This window comes from Nomascus leucogenys, chromosome 22a (assembly GCF_006542625.1).
Source record: "Nomascus leucogenys isolate Asia chromosome 22a, Asia_NLE_v1, whole genome shotgun sequence".
In the NCBI taxonomy this organism is placed as follows: Eukaryota; Metazoa; Chordata; class Mammalia; order Primates; family Hylobatidae; genus Nomascus; species Nomascus leucogenys.
In genome coordinates this window covers 128,584,433-128,611,265 of record NC_044402.1, presented here as the reverse complement: position 1 = coordinate 128,611,265, position 26,833 = coordinate 128,584,433, and the positions used below count along the sequence as shown (strand labels likewise).

The 26,833-nt window shown below is 38.4% G+C and overlaps 1 protein-coding gene across 1 annotated transcript in view; it reads right to left on the bottom strand.

The window, feature by feature from the left end:
• Positions 1 to 13,938: 13,938 nt before the first annotated feature.
• DAW1 (dynein assembly factor with WD repeats 1) overlaps positions 13,939 to 26,833 on the bottom strand; it is a 54,011-nt gene continuing 41,116 nt past the window's right edge. Inside the window, exons 11-13 of the mRNA XM_003274712.3 lie at positions 19,029 to 19,105; positions 16,365 to 16,527; positions 13,939 to 14,352 (exon numbers count right to left, since the gene is read on the bottom strand). Of these exons, the coding sequence (XP_003274760.2) occupies positions 14,318 to 14,352; positions 16,365 to 16,527; positions 19,029 to 19,105 (275 nt within the window). The 3' untranslated portion in view covers positions 13,939 to 14,317. The remainder of the gene's footprint in view (positions 14,353 to 16,364; positions 16,528 to 19,028; positions 19,106 to 26,833) is intronic.

Genomic DNA, 26,833 nt, shown 5'->3' with positions numbered 1-26,833 from the left:
AAAAGCAGGAGGTTTGACAAATCCACAGAGTCTCAAGGAGAATTCAAAGTCTATTTGCCTGGACCTTCTTGCAAGACTTTCCATTTTTCCCCAACCTCCTTATTTCCAATGGCCTAGGCTCTTTCCAGCCAATGATCTTCCCTTCACCCAGCAGAGCTCAGAACATTCTCTAAAAGATATCTAGTCTCCTCTTTTCTTGGTGGTTAGTCTTTTCATATTCTGTCTTTATTCATGGAATAGCCCATTCCTCACAGGGAACCAACAGATCTGTGCTCCCTGGCACTTTCAACTCTGAACTCCTGTCCTTTGTCCTGATCCCTTTGTAAACCCCCCAGCCCGGGGCCAGTGTTAGGATGTGTCTTCTCCACACCAGTGCTGCACAGCCTAGCCCCATGGGAGAGAATCACACAATGGGAATGCTGATCGCTGCAGTAACTCCATCAACTCCAACTTTGGCTGCACCTCTGATGCTGCCTATCAGCCCTCTATGATTCTCTTCAGTGACTATTCTCTCCGCAAAAAACACCTCATTCTCAGCAGACATCACCAGAAAGCAAAGTCATCAGGCATTAATTATTCAGGTCTTGGTGTTGCTACTGGCCTGAAACTCAGAGCCAGGCCTTGGTGTTTTCCAGTTGAGCACAGCTTCACAGAACATCAACGTCAACAAGGCTACTCTATGATCATGATGGACATCAAGACCAAAAACAAGGCCACGCTAGAGTCATGTCTGAACAGACAGAACGTGAGTATTGTCCAAGCCACAAAAATGATGAAACAACCCCATCTCTTGGCTGACATGAGTGACAGCTGCTCCTTTACCAATCACGTTAGCCTTGCTCTAGTCTGCTATCCCTATGGATAATTTATGAAGTACCCCATCATGCAGAATTATCCTCACTTCCTGATAGCATCCAATATAGAGCAAAAAGCAAAGTCCCTAAACCTAACCTAACACCAGCTCACATCCCATAATAAATTCTCTCTAAAATTATCTGAGACATTCCATGCTTTCCCAGGGAGTGCATTTTGTCTCCAAGGCATCATCAACCAAATTCGTTCAACTATAGTCATGTTCCTGGTGGTCTTCAGCTGGAGGATATTGACAAGAGTGATTAAAAAAAAGATTGCTTTTGTTGGGTTCTGTACTAAGTAATTTACATGTGTTATCCATTTGATCCTTTGATGATGGTGAGGATTTGTACCCATTGTAGACATGGAAACACTAACACTGAATCAAACAAAAAGCCATTTAGGCCAGGCGCAGTGCTCATGCCTGTAATCCCAGCACTTTGGGAGGCTGAGGCGGGCCTTTGGGCCTGTAATCCCTCCTTTGGGAGGCTGAGGTCAGGAGATCGAGACCATCCTGGCTAACACGGTGAAACCTCATCTCTACTAAAAACACAAAAAATTAGCCGGGCACGGTGGTGGGCGCCTGTAGTCCCAGCTACTCGGGAGGCTGAGGCAGGAGAATGGCGTGAACCCGGGAGGCGGACCTTGCAGTGAGCCGAGATATCGCCACTGCAGTCCGACCAGTCCGGCCTGGGCAAAAAAGTGAGACTCCATCTCAAAAAAAAAAAAAGCCATCCAAGTCACAGATCCAGCATTAAGGGTAATGGGATTCAGGAGTCTGGCTCCTGAATGAAATAATGTATACAGTGGTCCATTTCCAAGACAAAGTGCCTTGAATTGGCTTAGGTCAGCAAACTACAGAAGAAACAGAGTATACTGGGCCCCTGCTTGGATAGCCGATGCCTGCTTGTCAGCCTCCCGCTCCCCGCACAGCAACTTACTTGCCTTTACCCAAACCAAAGAAGTTTAGTCTAAGATGAAAGTTTACTAGCCTGCAAAATAGCTCGTTTCACCTGTTATCAGCCTGCCCAGATACTTGGGTCATAAGTCAAATACTTGAAGAGCCCCTGAGCTAACTAGGATTGCAATGCATTGTGGGCTGCAACAAAATGCAGCAAGACAACCCTAAAAAAAAAACACCTGAAGCCCCTGTGCAACAATTAATAGGTGACATCTGGGAAGATTGTGACCCCATGGTACTCAGCCTAGGAGGAACCACGGGAGGGACCTGTGCACTAGGGGTTAAATTGCTTGTGGAAACTGTGCTGGGTGTGCCTGCCTATCAGACACCTGATCTTGTAAGATCCTCATTAAAAGTCTCATGCTGTTCTCCGGGTCTCTGAGTCCATCCTTTGGGTTTGGGTGAGTTTGTCTCACACTCCGGAGCTCATGCTCTTAATGATTTTAGAAATAAAAAGAAAGAAAATTTAGCAAGACCATTGTCTTCCTCACATCCTCTCCTCCAGTCTCAGAACAGGAGCTGTTTCTCCTTATAATGTCAACCTCCCCCTCTGTCTGCTCTTTCATCCCTCTTCTTCCTCCTTAAGCAACGGGCTTCAGCAAATACCAATTTTCTTCTGATTCTTCATGTCTCTTTCCCCTAGGACCATATTCTCAGTCAGATGTAAGCCTTTTTCATTCTAAAAACAAACCACAGTTACCTCCAACGACCCATGGTTCCTTCACCTTTTCCATCTCCAGCCCAAGTTCTGAAAACCCTAGTCTACATTTGCAAGAGGATAATTAATAGGCATGCATGAATGGAATCTGGGAAGCCTATCTTTTCCTGTGTGGAGGGAAAGAGTCGGGAGAAACTCAGAAAAGAGTACAAGAAAATAATGATATCTGCAGCAAATTCTGAAGTATGAGGGGGTAAAATTGTCCAGTTGTAGGGATAGGAAAAGGAATTTTAGAGTAGTTAGGTAAAAGTAGAATCACAGAGAAAGGAAAGCATGGCACATTTTTGAGACCTAGTGAGTAGTCTATCTGCTGTATTAGTTTATAGGGCCGCCATAACAAAATACCAGACTGTGTGGCTTAAACAACTTGTTTACTCACAGTTTTGGAGGCTAGAAGTCCAAGATTAAGGTGCTCCCGTTTCTTCTGAGGTCTTGCTCCCTGGCTGGCAGGTGGCACCTTCCCACTGTGTCCTCACATGCCCTTTCCTCTATGCATTTGCCTGCCTCATGTTTCCTTCTTTTCTTATGAGAACACTAGTCATGGGATAAAGAAAATATGGCACATATACACCATGGAATACTATGCAGCCATAAAAAATAATGAGTTCAGGTCCTTTGCAGGGACATGGATGAAGCTTGAAGCCATCATCCTCAGCAAACAAACACAGGAACAGAAAACTGAACACCGCATGTTCTTGCTCAAAAGTGGGAGTTGAACAATGAGAATACATGGACGCAGGGAGGAGAGCATCACACACTGGGGCCTGTTGGCGGGGATGGGGGAAAAGGGGAGGGAGAGCATTAGAACAAATGTCTGATGCATGCGGGGCTTAAAACCTAGATGACGGGTTGATAGGGGCAGGAAACTACCTTGGCACATGTACACCTACGTAACAAACCTGCATGTTCAGCACATGTATCCCAGAACTTAAAGTAAAATAAATAAATAAATAAATGCTTGAGGGGATGGATTTAAAAAAAAAAATGCCAGTCATATTGTATTAGGACCCGCCCCATCCCCGGTGGTCTCATTTTAACTTAATTACCTCTTTAAAGACCCTATCTTCTAATAATTACATTGTGAGGTACTGGGGGTTAGGACTTCAACAGATGAATTTTAGGAGGGACACAACTCAACCTATAACATCTGGGATATACAGGAGTAGGGAAGATGGGGCCAGAAATGCAGATTAGGATCAGCTCACGGATGCCTGGGAATATAAGAATGGGAAACTTGAACTTCTTTAGATAGTGAGCTATATGAACACCTGAGATGACATACTTCACTCATTTAACCTTCAAAATTGAAGGTTAAATATGCTAACATGATTCATTTACAAACAAATTATCTTTGAATGTTATAATGTGTATTTTGCAGCAATCAACACTTCCCTCTAAAGAAACTCGCTTTCAGATATATATAGATATATATATATATATCCACATTCTCCTATTTTTATCCTCTTCTTTCAAACCAACCCTAAGAGGAAGATCTTATGGACAGCAAGAGATTATCTGAAATGTACATATAGCCAACGCTACAAAAAGGTTTGGACTAATACTCATTAAGTATTAGCTCAAATTCTTGGGAAAGCAGCTAATGCTATTCTAAATATAGACCACCTGCTTTCCCCAACGGAGTCAGTAAAACCTGAGTGACTCAGAAGCACATTGGAGAGAGAAAGGCTCTGCTGCAGCAGCAATGAATGGTCTTCAGACAGGCAGAGGAGCTGCCCTTGCACTTTGCAGGAAGGGCAGTGCACGCAAGATCTTCCCTCCTGTCACACAGACAGAACTGATTCCGGCCTCGAAATGGCACATTCTCAATGGAAAAAGGGAAGGTCATTTTGTAGGTGAGAAAACTGAGTCACAAACTGAATTCTCAAGGTCTCAGAACCAAAAAGTGGTGGAGCAGGATATTAAAACAGGCATTCTGATTCCAGACTCGGCATTTTCAATCACCAAAATACTGTCACTCATGAGAAATGGGCTGTCATGGCAGCCATCCCTCCTCTCAAATAAAAACCATTATGACAGTTTGATATCAACAAAGCACCATTGACCTCCACTTATTCCAGGAAGTGGCCACCACAGAAAACCTTCCACCCATAGCACTGAGCAATCCTTAAAGAAACTGCCAAATGTACCTGAAGACCAATTAGAAAGTCACCCCACTTCCAAACTCCTGTCTTCATAGAACGCTCGTTAATGAGAGGCTGCCTCACATTTCCTCTTTTTACTCAATAAAACGGATTCTCCTCTGAACCTCTGATCACCTGTGAAACGCAAGTGACAGCAGATGGTTTCCCTGTCTGGTCTCAGACTTACTTTTGTCTTTGACAACCAAACACAAATCAGTTTGACCCTTTAGGTTTATAGTCATGTAAAAGTAATCAAATTCAAAGTACTTACAATTATTACACACTGAATCCACTGAAAACACAATAAACTTTATTAAAACAAAAATAATCCATGTCATACTCTGATCAGACATTAACATTAAAAGACATAATTGAGTGTTGAATTCCCTGAACACATGTGGTAGTCATGACTCTGAATCAATCCAGCTTTATAGTAACTTTTCCCCTTTGTAAATCTCTAAACCTCTAAGTAGCTTAAGAAGCCTCCTCTGTTCTACACAGCAATGGAAATCATTGTTCATGAGGAGGAAGATGTAAATATCATTAATTAAGAGCAACTGACAAATCTTGAAATTCTCCTCCCAGTACTTGAGATGATAAAGCATTTTTATAAGAAAAATTAGAGGGAATTCATCAAATACTTTAAAAAATATATTAAGGGTAAAAGTATTTCCCAGGGTGTTCTCATGTTTTAATTTGAACAGCAGTCCTGTAAAATAAATGATCATAATATGGCTTTCAACAGAGGGGCCTTTGAAGAAAAATGGAACTATCACTTACTCGCCTTATTGGTCTGTGTCCTCACAAATAGATTAGAAGATGTCTCTACAGTGCAACAGGATTAAGAAGACATGTCATTTGCCCCAATCTGCCAGCGTGGTCCTAAGTTTAACTATACCACAATCTGAGCATTGTTATGTATCCACCCATAAACCTGATCTGTAAGGGACACAATACAAAGCTTACTCTATATACTTCATGAGTAGCTGCAAGAAAAGAAGCCAGCACTTACTTATCTGCTGGAAGATGAACACTGACACCTGCTGAGTAAGAGAACTAACAAAAATGTGCAAAGTTATGCACTTTTAAAACAGTGACATTTTCTAGTTTTCATTAGTGAGAGCAGTAAAAAGTATTCGCTTCGTTGTTAAGTAAAATACATGAACATCTGGCCTGTTGTGGTGATTACTTAAGATCTTATAGTCCCAAGAAAATAGTAGCAAAGGCAACTTTTTTCAAAGCAGTCCATCCAACATTTCCCAAAAGGTATGACAAAGAGCAATCTTCACCTTCATGGTATTTACAGCTCCCATAGAGCCTTTCTGGAATTCCCATTGTTTGCATGGCCACAAGTACCCACATACTCATTTTTAAGCTTCTAAGTAACACAACCTGAAACTACAAAGCACGAGAGAAAATTTCAGACTAGAGAGAAAGTGGTGGTTTTGCTCTGATGTGCAGCATTCACAACTGTATCACTTCCCCTTCATATGCTGAATCGATATTCATACTAGGAATTTCTTATGTAGACCAGGGTGTTCCAGAGGAAAGGCAAGGAGAAGAAGGTGGGGGCGGGTAGTAAAAAGGGATAAAAGACTCAAAGTTATACCACCTCCTAAACATGTGTTGTCAGCTTAAATTAAGGCTCTAAGAATTCCTACTTTGTTCCTATTATTAAATGAACTAGTTTATCCAAAAGTCTCGTAAATTGTAAAATATACAGATATTTGGAATTTTTTCTGATTACATTAGAAAGAAGTAACCTGGTAGGGCAGGAGGAAGCTCGGGCAATTAGCTAGAGGATTGTTTCAGTTTCTAGTGCCAGGGTGATAATGAGATTCTAGATTCTAGATTAAAATGGAATAAGACTGCATAACTAGCATTTTTTAATTGAGGGAAATCTTTATGATTTGGGGACCAGATAGAGAAAATAAAGGAAAAAGAGAATGATAATTCTGTTGTTAGCAGAAACAGCATTGCTGAGATGATACAGAAAATGGAAGGAATGGGGAGGGGAGTAAGTAGTTCTCTTTTAGCTATGATGAGATTAAAATAGATGGCAAGATGCTTAACCTAATAAAGCTGTGTCCTCAATCTTGCAAGCAGGAAGGTTACTCAGGAGGACAGAAGCCAACATGCTAAGTTTGGAAAAGTGGAAAGTCACCAAACTCTGGGTCCTTGAGTCCTCGTGCCATCGCACAGTCACCTTCGGGACTGACCTTGTTTTAATCATGGTATTAATCGTGGTATTTAATCATGGCAAGTATTCTGTTGCTTGCAACAAAAGCATTTCTAACCAAGACAACAGCGAATTTGAATTCAGCAAAATATAAAGTAATCATGGTAAGATAACAGTTTTTTTTTTAACTTCAAATTTTACTCCTTTGGAAACTGAAAAAGATAAATTGTTTTAGAGTAATAGTAGCAGTGAAAACACAGAAGATAAATTTACTTCTAATTTAAAGATGATCAGTGTGTTTTTAAATGGCAATGTGAGACATACATGTATAAAAAGCATTGTTTAGTTCAAAAGTGTGTTTATTTTAATTTTAAAATGGGAATTATGCTAAATCATGAGCTAATATATCTTTATGTATGAGCTGTTAGAAACTCTCTTTTTATAAGAATAATCCTCTTTCATAGACTCATATAAGAAAACTAAACATATGAAGAAGATGGATTAGATCATAATAGTCTATATTAATGATTTCTTTACTTCTCAGTTCCTCTGTTCAATACAGAACCTTTAAACGGATAATACTCTAAGAACCTTAACTTTTATTTCTAATTGATAAAAAATTGATCTAGATAATTCTCCTTACAATACCTATAACACATTAAAGTCAGTTATATCTTAAGTATGATTTCTGAGGAAATAATACCGTGTTCTTTCTGGAGAAATGTGTTTAAATAAGATGACTAAGTTCTTATTCATAAAAATAATAGTAAATGTTGGCCAGTACAGGGGCTCACACCTGTCATCTTAGCAATTTGGGAGGCTGAAGTGGGCAGATTGCTTGAGCCCAGGAGTTCAAGACCATCCTGGGCAACATGGCCAGCACTCATCTCTACAAAAAATAACAAAAAATTAGCTGGGCGTGATGGCATGTATCTATAGTCCCAGCTACTTGGGAGGCTGAGGTGGGAGGATTGCTTAAGCTCTGGAGGCAGAGGTTACAGATCACACCCCTGCACTCCAGCCTGGGCAAGAGAGTAAGGCCCTGTCTCAAATAATAATAATAGTAAATGTTGAGTACTATGTTTATTATGTGCCAGATATTCCATTTTTTTTTTTGAGACAGGGTCTCACTTTGTTCCCCAGGCTGGTCTCAAACTCCTGGGCTCAAGTGATCCTCCTGCCTCAGCCTCCCAAAGTGCTGGGATTACAGGTGTGAGCCACCGCACCCAGCATGTGCCAGGTATTCCTAATCCTAAAGAAGAGAACTATTATTATCACTTTTTATGTAAAGAAATTGAGACACAGAGGAGTGATCAGGTAACTTGCCTATTGATTAAGAGCTGGAATCAGAATCCACATGCAGGCAATCTGACTTCCAGACCCCACACATACTGCACTACAACTCTTCAATGCCTTTTCCTGCAAATGAAAATAAAGTGGGTATATTATCACTTTTCTTATGATTGTAAGTATTCAAACACTTATTTTAAGTAGGTTGGAATATCTGAAAATCATAATAAATATTAAGAAAGACTTCTTCAACATATAAAAACTACAGAAATAGGCCACTTTCTGGCCAATGCCTTCCTACACCTAAATTGGTCTATGGGAGGTTGGATCTCGACTATCATACATTGGCTGACTCTTTCGAATGATGTAACAAAACAGTATCACCCTTCCCTAAAGCAATCAAAGAGTTAGATAGGCAAGAGTCAGCATCTGCTTCTGTTTTTTTTTGTTTTTGGAGTTTTAAAAGAAGTAACCACAATGGGAAAAGGATAGTCTCTTTAATAAATGATGCTGAAAAAACTGGATATCCACATAGAACAAAAGAAATTGGATCCTTATCTTACATCAGACTCAAGAATCAACTCAAAATGGATTAGAGATTTAAATATAAGGCCTGAAACTGTAAAAAATCCTAGAAGGAAACATGGGGAGAGCTCCACAGAGTTGGTTTTGGCAAAGATTTTTTTTTTTTTTTTTTTGGTCATGACAGCAAAAGCACAGGCAGTAAAAGCAAAAAAAAGCAAATAAGATTACATCAAACTAAAAATATTCTGCACAAATAAGAAAATAATCAACAGAAAGAAAAGGCAACCATAGAATGGGAGAAAATATTTGCAAACCATATGTAAGATAAGGAGTTGTGGTGCAGCCATTATAGAAAATAGTATGATAAAACCTCAAAGAATTGAAAATAGAACTACCATATGATCCAGCAATCCCACTTCTAGATATATATCCGCAGGAAATAAAATCAGTATCTCAAAGAGGTGTGTGAACTCCCATGTTCACAGCAGCATTATTCACAATAACCAAGACATGAAAACCACCTAAGCATGAATGGATGGATGATAGATAAAGAATATGTGATATCTATATATCTATATAGATACAGTGATACATGTATGTCTATATCAATAAAGAAAATGTAATATATATGTATATATGTATCTTTATCTGACAATGTAATGTAAGAAAATCTAATACACATGTATGTATATATCTTTATCATATATATATATATCACATTTTATTTATTCATATGTTCATCAATGAACACTTAGGAGGTTGTTTCCATATCCTGACAATTGTGAATAATGCTGCAGTGAACACAGGTGTGTAGATGTATAATATAGATGCAGGCAGACCTTGGAGATACTGCAAGTTCAGTTCAGATGCCTGTGGCAATTTCTTAAAATAAGACGGCAATAAAGGTTGCTGCATCAATTGACTGTTCCTTTCATGAAAGATTTCTCTGTAGCACGTGATGCTGTTTGATAGCATTTTACCCACAGTAAACTTCTTTTAAAATTAAAGTCAATCCTCTCAAACCCTTCTGCTGCTTTATCAACTAAGTTTATATAATATTCTAAATCCTTTGTTGTCATTTCAACAATGTTCACAGCATCTTCACCAGGAGTAGATTCCATCTCAAGAAACCACTCTGTATATCTGGAAGAAGCAACTCCTTGTCCATTCAAGTTTTATTGTGGCATTGTAGCATTTCAGTCACACCTTCTAATTCTAGTTCTAGTTCTTTTGCTATTTTGAACCACATCTCTTGAACCTCTCAGTCATCCATGAGGATTGAAATCAACTTATCCCAAACCTTTGTTAATGTTGATGTTTTGACCTCTTCAAAATGATTCATCATTCAAGATGAATCATGAATGTTCTTAATGGCAACTAGAATGGTAAAACCCTTTTAGAAAGTTTCCAATCTACCTTGCCAAGATCCATCAGAGGAATCACAATTTATGGCAGGTATAACCTTACAAAATATACTTCTTAAATAACTAGACTTGAGAGTCAAAATTACTCCTTGATCTATAGGCTACAGAATGAATGTTGTGTTAGCAAGCATGAAAGCAAAACTAATCCCCTTGTTCATCTCCATCAGGGCTCTTGGATGACCAGGTAAATTTCCAATGAGCAGTAATACTTTTGAAAAAAAAAATCTTTTTTATTGCTGAGCAGTAGGTCAGCAGTTGCTAAACTATGCTATAAACAGAAGTGCTGTCATCCGGGCTTTGTTATTCCATTTATAGAGCACAGACAGAGTTGATTTCACCTAATTCTTAAAGGACCTAGGATTTCAGGAATGGTAAATGAGCACTGGCCTCAACTAAAGTCGCCAGCTGTCTTATCCCCTAGCAATAGAGTTAGCTATCCTTTGAAGCTTTGAAGTGAGGCACTGACCTCTCCTCTCCAGCTATGAAAGTCCTAAATGGCATTTTGTTCTAATGAAAGGATATTCATTTACATTGAAACTCTTTTATTCAGTGTAGCCACCTTCATTAATGATCTTAGCTAGACTTTCTGGATAACTTTCTGCAGCATTTGCTGCTCACCTTGCACTTTTACGTATGGAAGCAGTTTCTTTCCTTAAACTTCATGTACCAACTTCTGCTAGCTTGAAACTTTGCTTCTGTACCTTCCTCACCTCTCTCAACACTAATAAAATTGAAGATGGTTAGTACCTTGCTCTAGATTAGGCTTTGGCTAAAGGAAATATTGTGGCTTGTTTGATCTTTGATCTTTTGTCCAGACCACTAAAACTTTCTCCATATCAGCAATAAGGCTGTTTTGCTTTGTTATCATTCATGTGTTCATTGGAGCAGTACTTTTAATTTCCTTCAAGAACTTTTCCCTTTCATTCACAAGTTGGCTATTTGGCATAAGAGGCCTAGCTTTCAGTCTGTTTTGGCTTTCAATATGCCTTCCTCATTAAGTTTCATCATTTATAGCTTTTGATTTAAAGTGAGAAACATGTGACTCTTCTGTTCACGTGAACACTTAGATGCCATTGTAAGGTTATTAATTGGCCTAATTTCAATATTGTTGCATCTCAGGAAATGGAGAGGTCCAAGGAAAGAGAAAGAGATGAGAAATGGCTGGTTGGTGGGGGAGTCAGAACGCACACAACATTTATTAAGTTTGCTGTTTTATATGGGCATGATTCATGGTGCCCGAAAACAATTATAATAGTAACATCAAAGAATACTGATCACAGATCACCATAACAGATACAACAGTTTGAAACATTGTGAGAATTACCAAAAAGTGACACAGAGACACAAAGTGAGCACAGGCTATCGGAAAAAATGGCACTAACAGACTTGCCCCAGGCAGGGTTGTCACAAACCTTAAATTTGTTTAAAACATGTAATATCTGAGAAGTGCGATAAAATGAATTGCAATTAAGCGAGGTAAACCTGTATAAAGATATATGTAATATTATTTAGCCTGGGCAAAGGAGAAAATCCTTTCATATACAACAACATGGATGACCTAGAGGACAAAGTGAAATAAGCCCAACAAAGAAAAACAAATACCGTATTATCTCATATATGGAATTTTTAAAAGTAAAACTCAGTAGAAACGGACTAGAAGGGTGGTTACCAGGGGTCAAGGAGTGGGGAAAATGGGGAGATGTTGGTCAAAGGGTACAAACTTGCAGTTTCAAGATGAATTAGTTTCAGAGATCTAATGTACAGCTTGATGACTATAGTTAAAAATAAAGAATATTTGAAATTTGCTAGGAGAGTAGATCTTAAGTATTCTCTCCACAGGGGGGAAAATGGTAACTGTGTGAGGTGATGGATTTGTTAATTAGCAGTTTGAATGTGGTAATTATTTCATTTTGTGATATCAAAATATCACATTTTATACCTTGAATAATACAATTTTTATGTGTCAATTATAGCTCAATAAAGCTGAAAAAACTAATAAAGCTTAAGAGGTTTGCTTTTAGAAAAAAAAGAAGCAGCCAAATTTTGGCAAAGTTTTCTCCAATCTAAGTTCTTGGCTTCATCATGTTGGAACCTCCTCTTCCCAACAGTCCCAACAAAGGTTTGGTTTATTTTCTTTTGTGTTTGTTTACTTAATTTTTTTTCCTTTATTTATTTTATTTTTTTTTTGAGGCAGGGCGTCACTCTGTTGCCCAGGCCAGAGTGCAGTGGTGTAATAACAACTCACTGTAGCCTCAACCTCCCGGGCTCAAGCAAACCTCTTACCTCAGCCTCCCAAGTAGCTGGGACTACAAGCCTGCACAATCAAACATGGCTAATTTTTTAATTTTTTGTAGAGATGGGGTCTTACTATGATTCCCAGACTGGTCTTGAACTCCTGGGCTCAAGGAATCTTCTGGCTTCAGCCTTGCAAAGTGCTGGGATTACAGGTGTGAGCCAGCACACCCGGCCTGTGTTTGTTTTATTTTTTTCTTCTTGAGGGTTAATATCTATAGATAATCCAAGAAGTAATTCTCACTTCAATTCATCCTACCTTTACATCTGATTCTCCTCTCCCATATTAAATCTTTTCTACTTAAGAACACGGTTTAATGGAGCCAGCATCCCTGGTTTCTAAAACCAACATCACCACCTAATATCCAGATGCCCTTGGCAAATACTTAACTTCTCAGGGACTCACTTTCCTCGTTTTTAAATCAGGGCTTGTATCTACTTTGTAACAGTTGTTAGGAAGATTAAATGAGATGTTCTACATAAAGTGGTTGGGCATTAGTGGCACATGGTAAGCACTCAGTCATATTGGTATTATTCTCATTATTAAGAAAATGAGTTCTAGAACACTTTCTGGGGATTTGCTGTACACCACAGTACCTATAGTTGACAATAAAGTATTATACACCTTGAAATATGCTAAAAGGATAGAGCTCGCGTAAAGTGCTTGTACCAACAAACAACAAAAATCACAAAACAACACAAGGAAATGGTTGAAGGTGATGAGTATATTTAGTACCTTGATTTTGATGATGGCATCATATATGTCCAAACTCATGAAAATGTATACATTAAATATATGCAATATTTTATATATTGATTACATATCGATGAAGCTCTTTCTAAAAAATGATTTTATAAGATTTTCAGGCATTCTCTTGCTTCAGATTCAGGCCTTATTAGTGCTTGTACTTTTCTTTTAACATTAATTTTAATATGCATTTGGGTACTTTTACACAAACCAAGCTTTTAAAAAACATTTTAAAATATTTCAGCAGTATTTAGGTTGGTGTTTGATCATTTTCTCTCATACTTCGATCGTTTTCCACCCAGATTTTATTTATTTATTTATTTATTTAGTGTATGTGTGAGATGGAGTCTCGCTCTGTCACCCAGCCTGGAGTGTAGTGGTGTGATCTCAGCTCACTGCAACCTCCATCTCCTGGGTTCATGTGATTCTCCTGCCCCAGCCTCCCGAGTAGCTGGGACTACAGGCCCCCACTGCAACGCCCGCCTGATTTTTTTTTTTTTTTGTATTTTTGGTAGAGATGTGGATTCACCCTGTTGGCCAGGCTGGTCTCAAACTCCTGACCTCAAGTGATCCACCTGCCTCAGCCTCCCAAGGCACTGGGATTACAGGTGTGAGCCATGGCGCCCGGCCCCACCCAGATTTTTAAATGTAATAGTCCGAATATTCTGTTTAACTTTTCCTTACAAATAAACCTGCCAAAATTTTTTCAATGTATCAATACAGAAGATATTTGCTATTAAATAAGATCCATATTATTTCCCTTACTTCACCCTAAAAGCATACATCATAAATACAGATGTACAAGGAATTTCCTCCGAACACTTTATTCAACAGAAATTATAACAATAGGCTTCAAAGTAAAATCCAGGAGACACGTTGTTAAGTTACTCTGGTCTCCTTTTTCAGTATCATAATGCTTTTAAAAAACAAACACAACTGAAATAACTGGTGGCATTAGCCAAACATCATGCTGTGTCCTGCCATCGCCATCAAATGATAATATTGGAGTGGCATAACTTTGTCATGTTTAATGGTCATATCCGTGAAATAAAGGACAGTTGTATAAATAGTTGACTTGTAGAAAAAGAGAAAGTATAAGAAATATTAAAAGAGCTGCTGTCTGTGAAGTTCCAGTTCTTGATTACCGTTTTTGCTAGCAAGGTTGCTCACTGACCAGCTTCCTTCAGTCAACGCCATATCCTACAGGTATTATCCTTGCTGCCTAATAAAACAGATTTCACTGAGTTATTTTTTTCTTCATTTCATTCACCTCATTCTCTCTTTCTACAAGTTGACATTTTCTGGGCCATTGGTAATTAACAACGTGCTAAATGGGCTAGGTTCTCCACGCCTAGCTGCAGAGTCTCTGAGCAGCTCAGACATTTTTGAAGTAGTGATTTTTTTTTTTTTTTCACGATACCAGCTAGTTGTTAAAACATGAAGTGTCATTGTGTGGGATATGGTTCCTAGGAACTAGGAAAGCCTATAAAAACCATATCCCACAAAATGACACTTCATGTTTTAACAAATGTAAAGGTCATGCTAGCCATTTTTCTGCCATTTACTTTGTGATTCTAAACCCAGCCTCGGGCAGCCCACTACAAAATGCCTGCAGTTTATCACACTGGGGTCCACTCAGAAAATAGAGTAGATTCTTTCAAATAAAGTGATTGCTCCATCGATGTCAAGAGAAAAGTGTCGCCCCATTCTAATAAGCTCTGTTGTCTAGTGAGCCAATGTTAAGCACTTCGGTGCTTTGGGATACACTAAATTAATCAGTAGTATCTTAGAAGCGCTCAGGAATGTATGTGCCGGCACCAAAGCAAGGCACAGCAACAAAAATTATTTTGCTAAACTCTCCAGGGTCTTCTGTGAAAACTGGTTGAGGGAAGAAGTACTGCAGAGCCAGCCTCACATGAGGCCATGTGGACTAGGAAAGGCTGGTCTTCCTTCTACCTCACGCCCTGCAAGAGCGCCCTGTGCCCTCCATCATAGCCCCTCACCTCTTTTCTCATCAAGGAGAAGGATTTGATATTGTGTTCACAACAAAAATATATGGCTTACTTTCCCAGTGCTTTCAGAGTACCTACATCTTAGTTAACACTTGAAAATCATAAGCCCGAAGATTTTGAAGATCATAAGCCCTGTGATTTTGGAAACTGTCCATGATTAAGTAGACTGGGGAGGCATTTTAGGTGGTAAGGGGAGATAATTCTCAGCACCCCTGAAGTTATCTGACAAGGAAACCACCTAATTAGCCAATATGTAAAGCCAGCCTTGTGCCTGTGGCATTTAACTTACTAGACCAGTAATTTTTAAATTTGCTCAACGCAATGAGAATCACTGGTACTTAGGCAGATCCGGTCTTCTGTGCTCACTTAGGGCACCCTACTCCACACTATTGTGGCACCCATTCCCTGCCAAGGCCTCCCCTCGAGGCACTGCACTAACACGATACCATCATCTTGTCATTTTTCTCCCCTTTCCACAATTTAAACTACCCTTTCCTTATGAAATGTTGCTAATATTATTAATTCACCATAAACTGTTAATGGTTGAAAAATGGTTAATACATGTTCTTTTCCCCCCAGACGTTAGTTGTTTGGGTTACTAACACTTACTGACATAAACTGAATTTTTTTCTTGAGACAGGGTCTTACTCTGTCACCCAGACTGGAGTGCAGTGGCCTGATCATAGCTCACTGAAGCCTCCAGCTCCTTGGCTCAAGTGCTCCTCCAGCCTCAGCCTCCTGAGTAGCTGGGACTACAGGTGCATGCCACCATGCCCAGCTAATGCTCTATATTTTGTAGAGACTGGGTCTCACTATGTTGCCCAGGCTGGCCTCAAGCATTCTTTCTGCCTCAGCCTCTCAAAGCACTGAGATTGTCGGCATAAGCCAATGCGCCTGGCTGACTAAATATTAACCATTCAATTGATAGAAAACACCTGGGGAAATTTAGTAACCCATAAGGCAGGCTATCAAATTGTTACCTTACCTAGAGCAAATAAAATTCAAAGTTCACAAAGCCTTACTACAGTCAATGGCAGAGCTCACTCCTGCGGGTCCTCATAAAACTAAAATTAAATAATGAAAATATGAGGGCAGGCCAAGATGAGCTAGTGACTCCAGAAAAGAGGTAGGGAATGGGGATGAACTCCTGTTAGTATTCGGCTTGGGAACTCTAACAGCCAATCAAGAAAAAATGAGTCTATGGTGTTGATGTCTTCCATACCTGTAATGACTATGTTGCCTGTATAGTTGAAAGCACACGAAAAGATTTCACCAGTGTGCCCCTCAAGAACCTGGAGGCACTGGCCAGTCTGAGCATCCCAGATTCTAGCTGTTTTGTCAGAGCTGCCAGTTAGAAGACGGTTCCCTTGAGGGTTGAAAGAAATCTGCAAAAGAGAAAGAAAAATGATCATGCTTTGTGTAATGGTTCCCAAAACATTTCTTATCAGCACACAAAAAAAGGACATTACTAAGCACATGTCACCTTCCTAGTCTGGTATTTATTCTTGCATAGAACAATTTCTTCCTGATGGAAAAAAATATTGCAGGGACTAGTATATGGAAATTAAAATCCAGAGAGAAAATTTAATTGCCTACTCCTCACATTTCTAAGAATAAAGACCAAAGCATCCTTATAATTTGAGTATTCCCCACCCAGCTTCTTTCCAAAGATGCACGATGCCCTTCTCTGTGCAAAGACGCAGGGCCCTGGGGTGGATGAACACACGAGTCAGGATCCTTCATAGCCAAACCCTGGTGTCATCTTTGTGGTCAAAAGCACACAGATCCGGGCCAGGGGCGGCGGCTTAGGCCGATAATCCCAGCACTTTGGGAGGCCAAGGAAGGTGGATCACCTGAGGTCAGGAGTTCCAGACCGCCTGGCCAACATGGCGAAACCCCGTCTCTACAAAAAATACAAATTTAGCTGGGCATGGATGGTGGCGCACACCTGTAATTCCAGCTACTGGGGAGGCTGAGGCAGGAGAATCGCTTGAACCTGGGAGGTGGAGGTTGCAGTGAGCTGAGATCACGCCACTGCTCTCCAGCCTGGGTGACAGAGCAAGACTCCATCTCAAAAAAAAATAATAAAAAATAAAAATAAATAAATAATTTTAAAAAGCACACAGATCCTTCTCTAATCTGTGCCATAGAATAAGTGAATGTAGAACCTACAAGAAAGGATGTTCTCATCTACTGCCACTCCAAGTATAGCATTTTCCATAAATACGCTTCTGTGCCTCCCATGTGCCAGGTGTTGCCAATTGGCATCTGAGTGACCATCAAAGGAACCTGCTAGTCCTGCATCCCTTTGGGCATCACACTTACATCCCTCTCTAATCACCAGAAGACAGAGATTCGGGCCATCTCCTCAATGACTGAAGGTTTGAGGAGGGCAGGGCCATATCTGTTTTTATCACTCTGTTACCAGTGGCTGTGCAATGCCCAGCACAGTTGACACTCTCTAAAATGTTTGCTGAATGAGTGAATAGTTTAGCTTTGCACCCCATAGAAATGCCCTTACCAGGTGCCAATTCAATAAGAATATGTTCACTTAAAAAGCATAAAATTTAATAAAATAGCACTAGAGAATTCTTTATATTCACTCATTCATGAAAACAGATGTTTACTTGTGGAGGGGACACACCAGATGTACCAATAGCTACCTAGCCAGACACTCAGAAATGTGGGCCAGGCTTCCTCCTCATCCTGCCCCACACACCCCACTTTTCCATCCCCTCCTGCCATCTGTAAGCCTCCCAGCTTCTGAAGAGGCCATAGTCTGCATGCCCTGGAGACCACCACTGACCAGCCAGAGGGCAATGATCACCAGCTGTAGGTGCAGAGGCAGAAAAGCCAAGAGTACAGCATGGGGCGGAGGTCCAGGGTCTAGATGGAGCCTTTAGAAACCTAAAATCATCAAGCTGATATTTTACAAAGCAGGAACAAATCTGATCTCAGGCAGGGAACCAAGGGATTGGGCTGAGCTGGGAGGTGAGAGCCACCAAGTCCTAGCCTATTCTACGAAGTTCTGACGACACATCTAAACTTCAGATCACTGACTGGGTGGGCCTGCTCTGTGAATGATCCTTTGGGGGAAGTTTGTACAAAATCCTAAAATACAGCTTTGTAGTTTCAAAATGGATAATTTTATAATTTAATTTTAATTATAATTTTACATATTTCCAGGAACTACTTCCTCAGTTGCATCTAACTTACAGAACACTTGATACTTGCTGCACAGCATATTTTTCACACAACATAAACTTATGGGTTTACTGGAACCAGGAAAAGCGGTTTACACACTCCTTAAATTGCTGTATTAAGTATTTGCAGCTAACTAAATTTTTTGCTGACAGTGGAGGCGAATGTTGTTCCATACTTTTTAAGAGGTTTTAGAAATCATTTATTATGCTAAGTTTGAGGGCACAGTTAAAAATAAAGTCTTTAGGTAAGTGATTTCTAGAAAAAAAAATGAGACAATGGAACACATCTTAGTACGTCAATTTCAATAGACCTATTTATACTGAGCATGCTTTTTTTTTTTTTTTAGATAGAGTCTTGCTCTGTCACCCAGGCTGGAATACAGTAGTGCAATCACATCTCACTGCAGCCTTGACCTCCTGGGCTCAAACAATCCTCCTTCCTCGGCCTCCAGAGTAGGTGGGACTACAGGTGCATGACACCACGTGCAGCTGACTTTTTTTGTTTTTTGTAGAGATGATGTATCCCTATGTTGTCCAGGCTGGCCTTGAATTCCTGGCCTCAAGCAATCTTCTCACCTCTTCCTCTCAAAGTGCTTGGATTATAGGTATGAGGCACTGCACCTGGGCCCTGCTCTTTATTTTTTGAAAATAAATAAACTCCTCCAAATGAGAAAGCAACTCACCTTTGAAATTTCACCTTCATGGCCTTCCAGTTTGGCAATGCATTTTCTTGTGGCAGCACTGAAAATTCTTGCTGTTCCTTTTTGAGAGGGGTGGGGATATATATAAATTCATCTTAAATACAGAACTTTGGATAAAAGACTTTGCATTGTATAAATATATATCCTCCTGACACATGAGCTCTGTGCTAAGTTCATCTTCTTGCCTGTGGCGAGAGCCAGATACTTAATACTCTAAATTCCTGCTGGTCCCACTGTAGGAGAGGGTGAGAGGGAGCTCCTCGCTAGCCCTGAGCTTATTAGAAGAAATAATGTATTCCAAGGTAGAAAAGAGAGCAAGAAACAGGAATCCAGAAAGAAAAAACTTTAAGAGAAAAAGAGGAATTAGAGCAAGTTTCAGGAGGCAGGTGATGAAAGAAGCAGCAAGACCAGCATGATACACTAGGTGTGAGTCTGAGTTTCTGCAAGGTACATAAGGAACATTGAAGAAGGAGCATCAGCCGCTACTCAACAGGTAAAAAACAGGCTTCAAAAACAATTTCTATAGAAAAAGCTAATAGAATGCTTTGTTCCTGCTCTGCCTCCAGCACCAAAAGTGCCAAGCATATATTAGCCATTCAATAAATAGCTGTAGTATGGATGGATGGATGGATGGATGGAGAAATGGATGGAATAAGCACTACGAACATTTCCTTATAAGTAAAGGATGAATAAGTTAAATAAGTATTGAAAGAGAAAAACATGAGTAGTAAAATTTTTGTTAGAAGAAAAGTTACAATTTGCCTTGCCGGATGAAGACTGCTTTTTTACATTTCTAATTATAGCATTACATAGTAGTAAAATACGGCAAGGATACAAAATTGTAGGTACTTGATTTGCATCCAGAGAAAAGTAAAATATCGTAATAATTTTTTACTTATCTTTCTGACAATGTCAACTTCATGAGGAAGTACAAAAAATGATAAAACCTGCCATTTTAGAATTAATGTAATGAAAAAATATATAACTTGAAATTCAGTTGGACATTTCAAAACCCTTAAAGTGAAGTGACCAATTTGGTCTCAGAGTCAATAACATGAAAGAGAATGTCCTGCATAGATCTACATTCTAAATTTTATAAAACTATATTTCTAAATTTCAGAAAACTCAGAAATAATATGGCCTGCAACACTGTAATTTTTTTACAGATAGGGATACAACTAAAGAAACAAAAAAGTCAGGCTTCAGAATAATTCCAATGAAGAAGAAAAAATAGATAGATAGATAGATAGATAGATAGATAGATAGATAGATGATAGATAGATAGAGTAGTGTAATGCATGGTCATGAGGGAGATAACACAGACATAGCTTAGTGTCACATGTGGTCAGAGAGATGACAGAAACGTAGTGTAGGGTCAAGTGTGGTTATCAAGGAGATGATGCAGATATAGTGTAGTGTCATACATTGTTGACAAGGAGATTATACAGACATAGGTCAGAATTACGGAGCTGACACATACACAGTGTAGCATCATACACGATCATTAATAAGATGATCCAGATGTATAGTAGTATCTACACAGGAGTCAGAATGTTAACGTAGACATGCTGTACATCATATGAGGATTTAAAGGAGATAATGCAGACATAGTATAGCCTGATATGTGATCATTGTCAAGTTAAAGGAGATGAAAAAGACGTAGTGTAGCATCATATATGATCACCAAGAAAATAATGGAGACATCACATAGGGTCATATGTGGACTACAGAAGATGACACCCAAATAAGATAGTATACATGGCCATCATGGATATGACACATATCCATGATTATCATGTGTAATTGTCTAGAAGATGATGCAAAATAGTATAGCGCTCTACAAGGTTATCAAAGAGATGGCAGAGAAATAGTATAGCATCATACTTGGTTTTCAAGTAGATGATATGCACATTGACATTCATAATATGTGACTATCAAAGAGAATGACCTTTGTTTCATCATACATAGTTATCAAAGAGATAATGCAGTCATAACAGCATCATATTCTCAAGCAGATTTTGCACATAGTGTGGCACCATATATAGTTGTCAAGGTGATAACACATATCTTGCAGCATCAAATACTGTCATCAGTGAGATTACTCATAATATAGGCATAATTATTTTAAAATTGATGTAAACATAGTATAAATTAATGTACTGCTGTTAAAAACAACGCAGACACAGTATGTAACCATAAGTGGTTGTCAAGGAGATGATTACCTATTAGATATACTGTAGCAGTATATTATTTTCAGCGTAATAGTCACACAAGGTCTCGGTAAGACAATGAAGACATAATGTTGCATCATACATGGTTGTCAGGGAAACACAAAGATTTAAATATCACAGATGTTTTTGAGAAATATGTGACTGATAAAATAGCTATCATGAAAATATGCAGAAATACTGTATAATCATATGTAACTTTCAAGGTGATGGCACAAACATTGTAGCATTATAAATTGTCCTAAATGAGATGAACTACAGCATAATATTATAAGGAATTTTCAAGGACATGATACAGACAATAGTATAACATTGCATGTGGTTATCAAGAAGAGGAAGTAGATATAGTGTAGCATTATATATGGCTATTAAGGATATGACACATAAGATAGCATCACATATGATTGACAGAGACAATTATATTGTAGCATAATAACTGGGAGTAGAGAGATGAAACATAGTAGATATATTCAGTGTTATTAAGAAGACCCAAATAGAGTCTAGTATCATAGGATTTACTACAGACAGGATATGTTACAGCATCACACATCATTCTCAAGGAGATGATTATCAGAGGTTATTTTCAAGGAGGTATCACAGAAATAGTTTAGCATCACACAGGGTCATCGCAGAAAGGAACATAGTTATAGTATTAATCCCACTTGTTGTTCAAAGAGATAATGCAGACATCTTCCAGCATCAAACATGGTCATCAGGAAACTGACCCATAAAATAGCATACTTTATGGATATCAAGAAAAAAGAGGCAAATATAGAATAGCATATACATGGTACTTAAGTTGATGACACATACATAGAGTAACACCATACATTACCATCAAAAAGATGACCCACAATAGATTGTCATTTGAGAATATTGTGGAAATAATAAAATCATAGTATAGCATCATATATCATCACCAAGGAAAGGATGCAGATATAGTTTACATCACTACATGACATGAATAAAAGCAGAGCATCATATATTTATCAAAGTGTGCTGCAGTAATACTATACCATAACACATACTTAATAAAACTATGATGCAGACAGAGTGTGGCACCATATGTTTCTGTCAAGGGTATGATGCAGATATTAGGTAGCATCACTGTCATCAGGGAGTTTAGCCATCAGGGAGATAGATAGATAGATAGATAGATAGATAGATAGATAGATAGGATACAGCAATATCATACAAGGCTCTCAAGGAGGTGAAAAAGTCATAATGTAACAACATATGTAGTACGTTAAAAGATGATACAGACATAGTATAAAATGATATGTAGTTGTCATGGTGGCCTATAGCCTAGAAATATATATGATTATCAATGATGCAAACATATCATGTGATTAAAGGGATGACATATATTAGTGCAACATTATCTAAGACAGATATCATATTGAGTCCAACATAAATTTCAAGATGGTGATGAAAACATGTAGCATCATAGGTGGTTTTCAAGGTGATGACTCTGATAAGACATAGCACAATGCATGTTAATGCAGACAGTGAAGTAGACATCATGTATCCTCATAAGTGATCATCAGTGAGATGAAGCAGACAATATAATGCCAAATGTGGGCATAAGGGAGATGACATAATCTAGTGTAACATCATATGTAATCTTCTTGGATATAAGGTGCACAGAGTGTAGCATCATACATGGTTTTCAAAGAGATGACACAGAGTGGCATCATATACAGATATCAATATGATGGCTCAGCATAGAATCATAAGTAGTAATCAAAGTGGTGACAAATAACATAGATCATCAATGGTTGTAAAGGAGATTTGGTATACATAGTATATCATCATAGGTGGTTATCAACGAGATGGTGCATATGGCATTATAGCACCAGCCACGGTTATCAAGTTTAAGATGCAGACATATTGTAGCATCATATATTATGGTCAGAGAAATGACCCAAAATATAAGATAATCCTCAGTACAGGATCACAGATGATGAAGACACAGTATAGCACCATATTTGTTTGTCAAGGAGGTGGTGCAGACATAGTACAGCATCACTCATGGTTATCAAACAAATGAGGTAGACACAGATGTGATGTGAGGTCCTATGTGTTTATCAAAGAAATGCCATAGAAATATTGTTGCATTATAAAGGCCTTTAGGAACAAGAGTTTCTAATGTAGAGAGAGAGAGAGAGATACAGATATATGACTCTCTCAATAAATTAGATAGATGGTGATGATGATGATGATGATAGATAGATGATAGATAGATAGATAGATAGATAGATAGATAGATAGATAGATAGATGATAGATAGATAGATAGATAGATAGATAGATAGATAGATAGATAGGATGACTGTCTTCTGGTAGAAGGTGTAGACATGTTGTAATGTCATACATGATGATCAGGGAGATGACAGAGACACCGTAGCATCTTAGTGGCCATAAACAGCATGACATACGCATAGTGCAGGGATATATGTGGTGTACAAGGATTCTACAAAGATTGATTTTAGAACTATACATAGTGCCACGGAGATGACACATGTATAGTATCACATGGTTATCAGTGGGATGATGTGCATGTAGAGTACCATCACATATGGGAATTTTAAAATGGCACACAGGATAGCATTATACATGAATATCAAGGAGATGACATGCATGAATGTAGCTCTGTGGGTTTTCCTCATGGAAATAACCTATATTATGGCATCATAAATGTCACAAAGGAGCTGGTCCATATAAATATCAGGCATCATATGTGGTTATCAAGGAGAAAAGCATTATCTGCGATTTTCAACATGATGAAATACACAGTATAATGTCACATGTGGTTATCAAGGTGATGACTCAGAAATAGGGAGGTATAACACATGGTTATAAAGGTGATAACTTTGTATAATATCATCTATAGTTATTAAGGAAATGAAGTACACATAGTATAACATCACATGTGGATATGAAGGATATTCTGTGGTCACGTTTTAACACAATATGTGGTGATATCAAGACCCAAACAAAGGATAGTGTCACAAATCATCATCAAGAAGATGATCTTCTCATGCGTGGTTCTGAAAGATGAATCCTAAAATTGCACGTCACTTTGTTATCTAGGAGATGATTCAGATATAGTACAGACTTACACATGATTGCGATTGTAAAGGAGATGACAGAGAAATAGTTTAGCAATATACATGCTTGTCAAATGTTACAAGCTCCTTTGTAGCATTTATGATGCTATAAGCAGTCATAATATTGTACAACATATAGCTGTCAGAGATGGGGCATCAAACATGATCATCAGTGATAGGATCCAAAATGTGGCATCATATATGGTTGCCAAGGAGATTTGGAGTGATATTATAGCATACATAGTTGTCTAAGACATATAGATGCAAACATATGAGAGCACAATCCACAATTATCATGTTTATCATTGCAGACACATGGCAGCTTTTTAGATGATCATCAAGGAGATAACCCAGAATATACCATCCTACATGATTAACAGGTAGGGGATGACAGCAGTATAGCTTATGTATGGTTTTCAACAAGGTGACACAGACATAGGAAAACATTTTTGTTTTCAAGGAAATGAAGAATATAAACGAAGCACAATAGGTGGTCATCACTGAGATGACGAAGACAAAGTGTAGCAATGTCCAGACCTCCAGTGATATGAAACAGACATACTAGACCGTGCGGCATTATATATGATCATCAAGAAGATAAGGAACACAGCATGTAGCATAACATATTGTTGACAGCAGATGACACAGGCACAGTTTAGCATCACATCCAGTGATCAAAGAGATAACACACCCAATGACATCAAACATGATTACCAAGAACGTGACATAACTCGGGAGGCTGAGGCAGGAGAATCGCTTGAACCTGGGAGGCAGAGGTTGCAGTGAGCCAAGATTGTGCCACTGCACTCTGGCCTGGGCGACAGAGCGAGACTCCGTCTCAAAGAAAAAAAGAAAACGAGAAAGAAGGTGACATAGATACAGCATGACATCATACATGTTGACCATGGAGATGAGGCAGAATGTAACATTATACTTGGTTCCAAAAAAGACAATGTACACACATAAGTCAGTATAGTATGGTATGGTATGGCGTAGAAGAGTAGGGCATAGTGTAGCACAGTATAGACACACAGACACAGCACAGAGCCAAAAATTGTTGTCATGAAAGGATCTACACATACTGAACCAGGATACATGGTCATGAGAAAGATGAACCAGACAGTATAGGGGCATATATGTCAGAGAGATGGCACATATGTAATGTGGCTGCCATTTGTGGCCATCAGGGAGATGACATAGACATAGTGTAATCTCATAAAGGTCCTACAGAGAGGTAAGAGATAAGATAGCATCACATGTGGATGTCAGGGATATAACACATACGTTATACAGCATCATATGTGGTAGTCATAAAGATGATACAGAAAGAGTACATGTGGTTATCAAGGCAATGACACAGACATAGTGGAGAAATTATAAGTCGTTGCCAAGGAGAGGATGAAAACATGTTCTTACAAATAAAATGATCATCAGGGAGACAAAGTAAATATATTGTAGCATCATCCTTAAATAACTAGGCCATGTCACCCATAAGGTATAGCACAGCCCTTTGTAAAGGGCATGATGAAGTTACAGTGTAATATAAGTGGTTTCAAGAAGATGATAAAAACATAAAATAATATGCAGTCTTCAGGCAGAAGCAGCACACAGTATTTCATATATGCTATTATATGCTGAATTGTGTCCTTTTAAAATTCATATGTTGAAATCCTAATTCCCAGTATCTCAGAATGTAATATATAAAATTATACATAATCATGTATAATTTTATATATATACATGTGTGTATATATACACATGTATATATGTATATATATGCTTATATATACATATATAAAATATATGTATATATGTTTATATATTAAAATATATGTATATATGTTTATATATATATATATGTATATATGTTTATATATATACATATATATAAAATATATGTATGTACACACATATTATGTATGTATGTATATATACACATATGTATGTATATACATATATGCATGTATATATGTACATATACATGCATATATATACATACATGTATATATATAACTATACATGATTCTTAAATATATGCAAGCATAGTATAGTTTCATCCATTGTCAAAAACATGATGAGACATACAATTGTCAAGGATATGGCTCAAAAAATAGTGTAAGCTTACTTAGGTTGTCAGAGAGACAATGCGGATACAGGGCGATGTCATACATTATCAGGGAGATGACACATAGCATAGTGTCATACAAGACATCAGGGTCTCATGGATGATTGGATGCAGAAAAGAAAGTATCTGGGTGATGACATATAATTTTGTGTCATATGAAGATACCATGGATTTGACACAGATATGTTGTAATGTCACAGGTGTTTATCATGAAAATGAAGCAGACATATTGCAGCATCATAAACAGTAGTCAGGAAAGTGATGCAAAAATATTGTATCATCATACCCTGTTTTCCAAATGGCACAGACATAGTGTAGTATCATA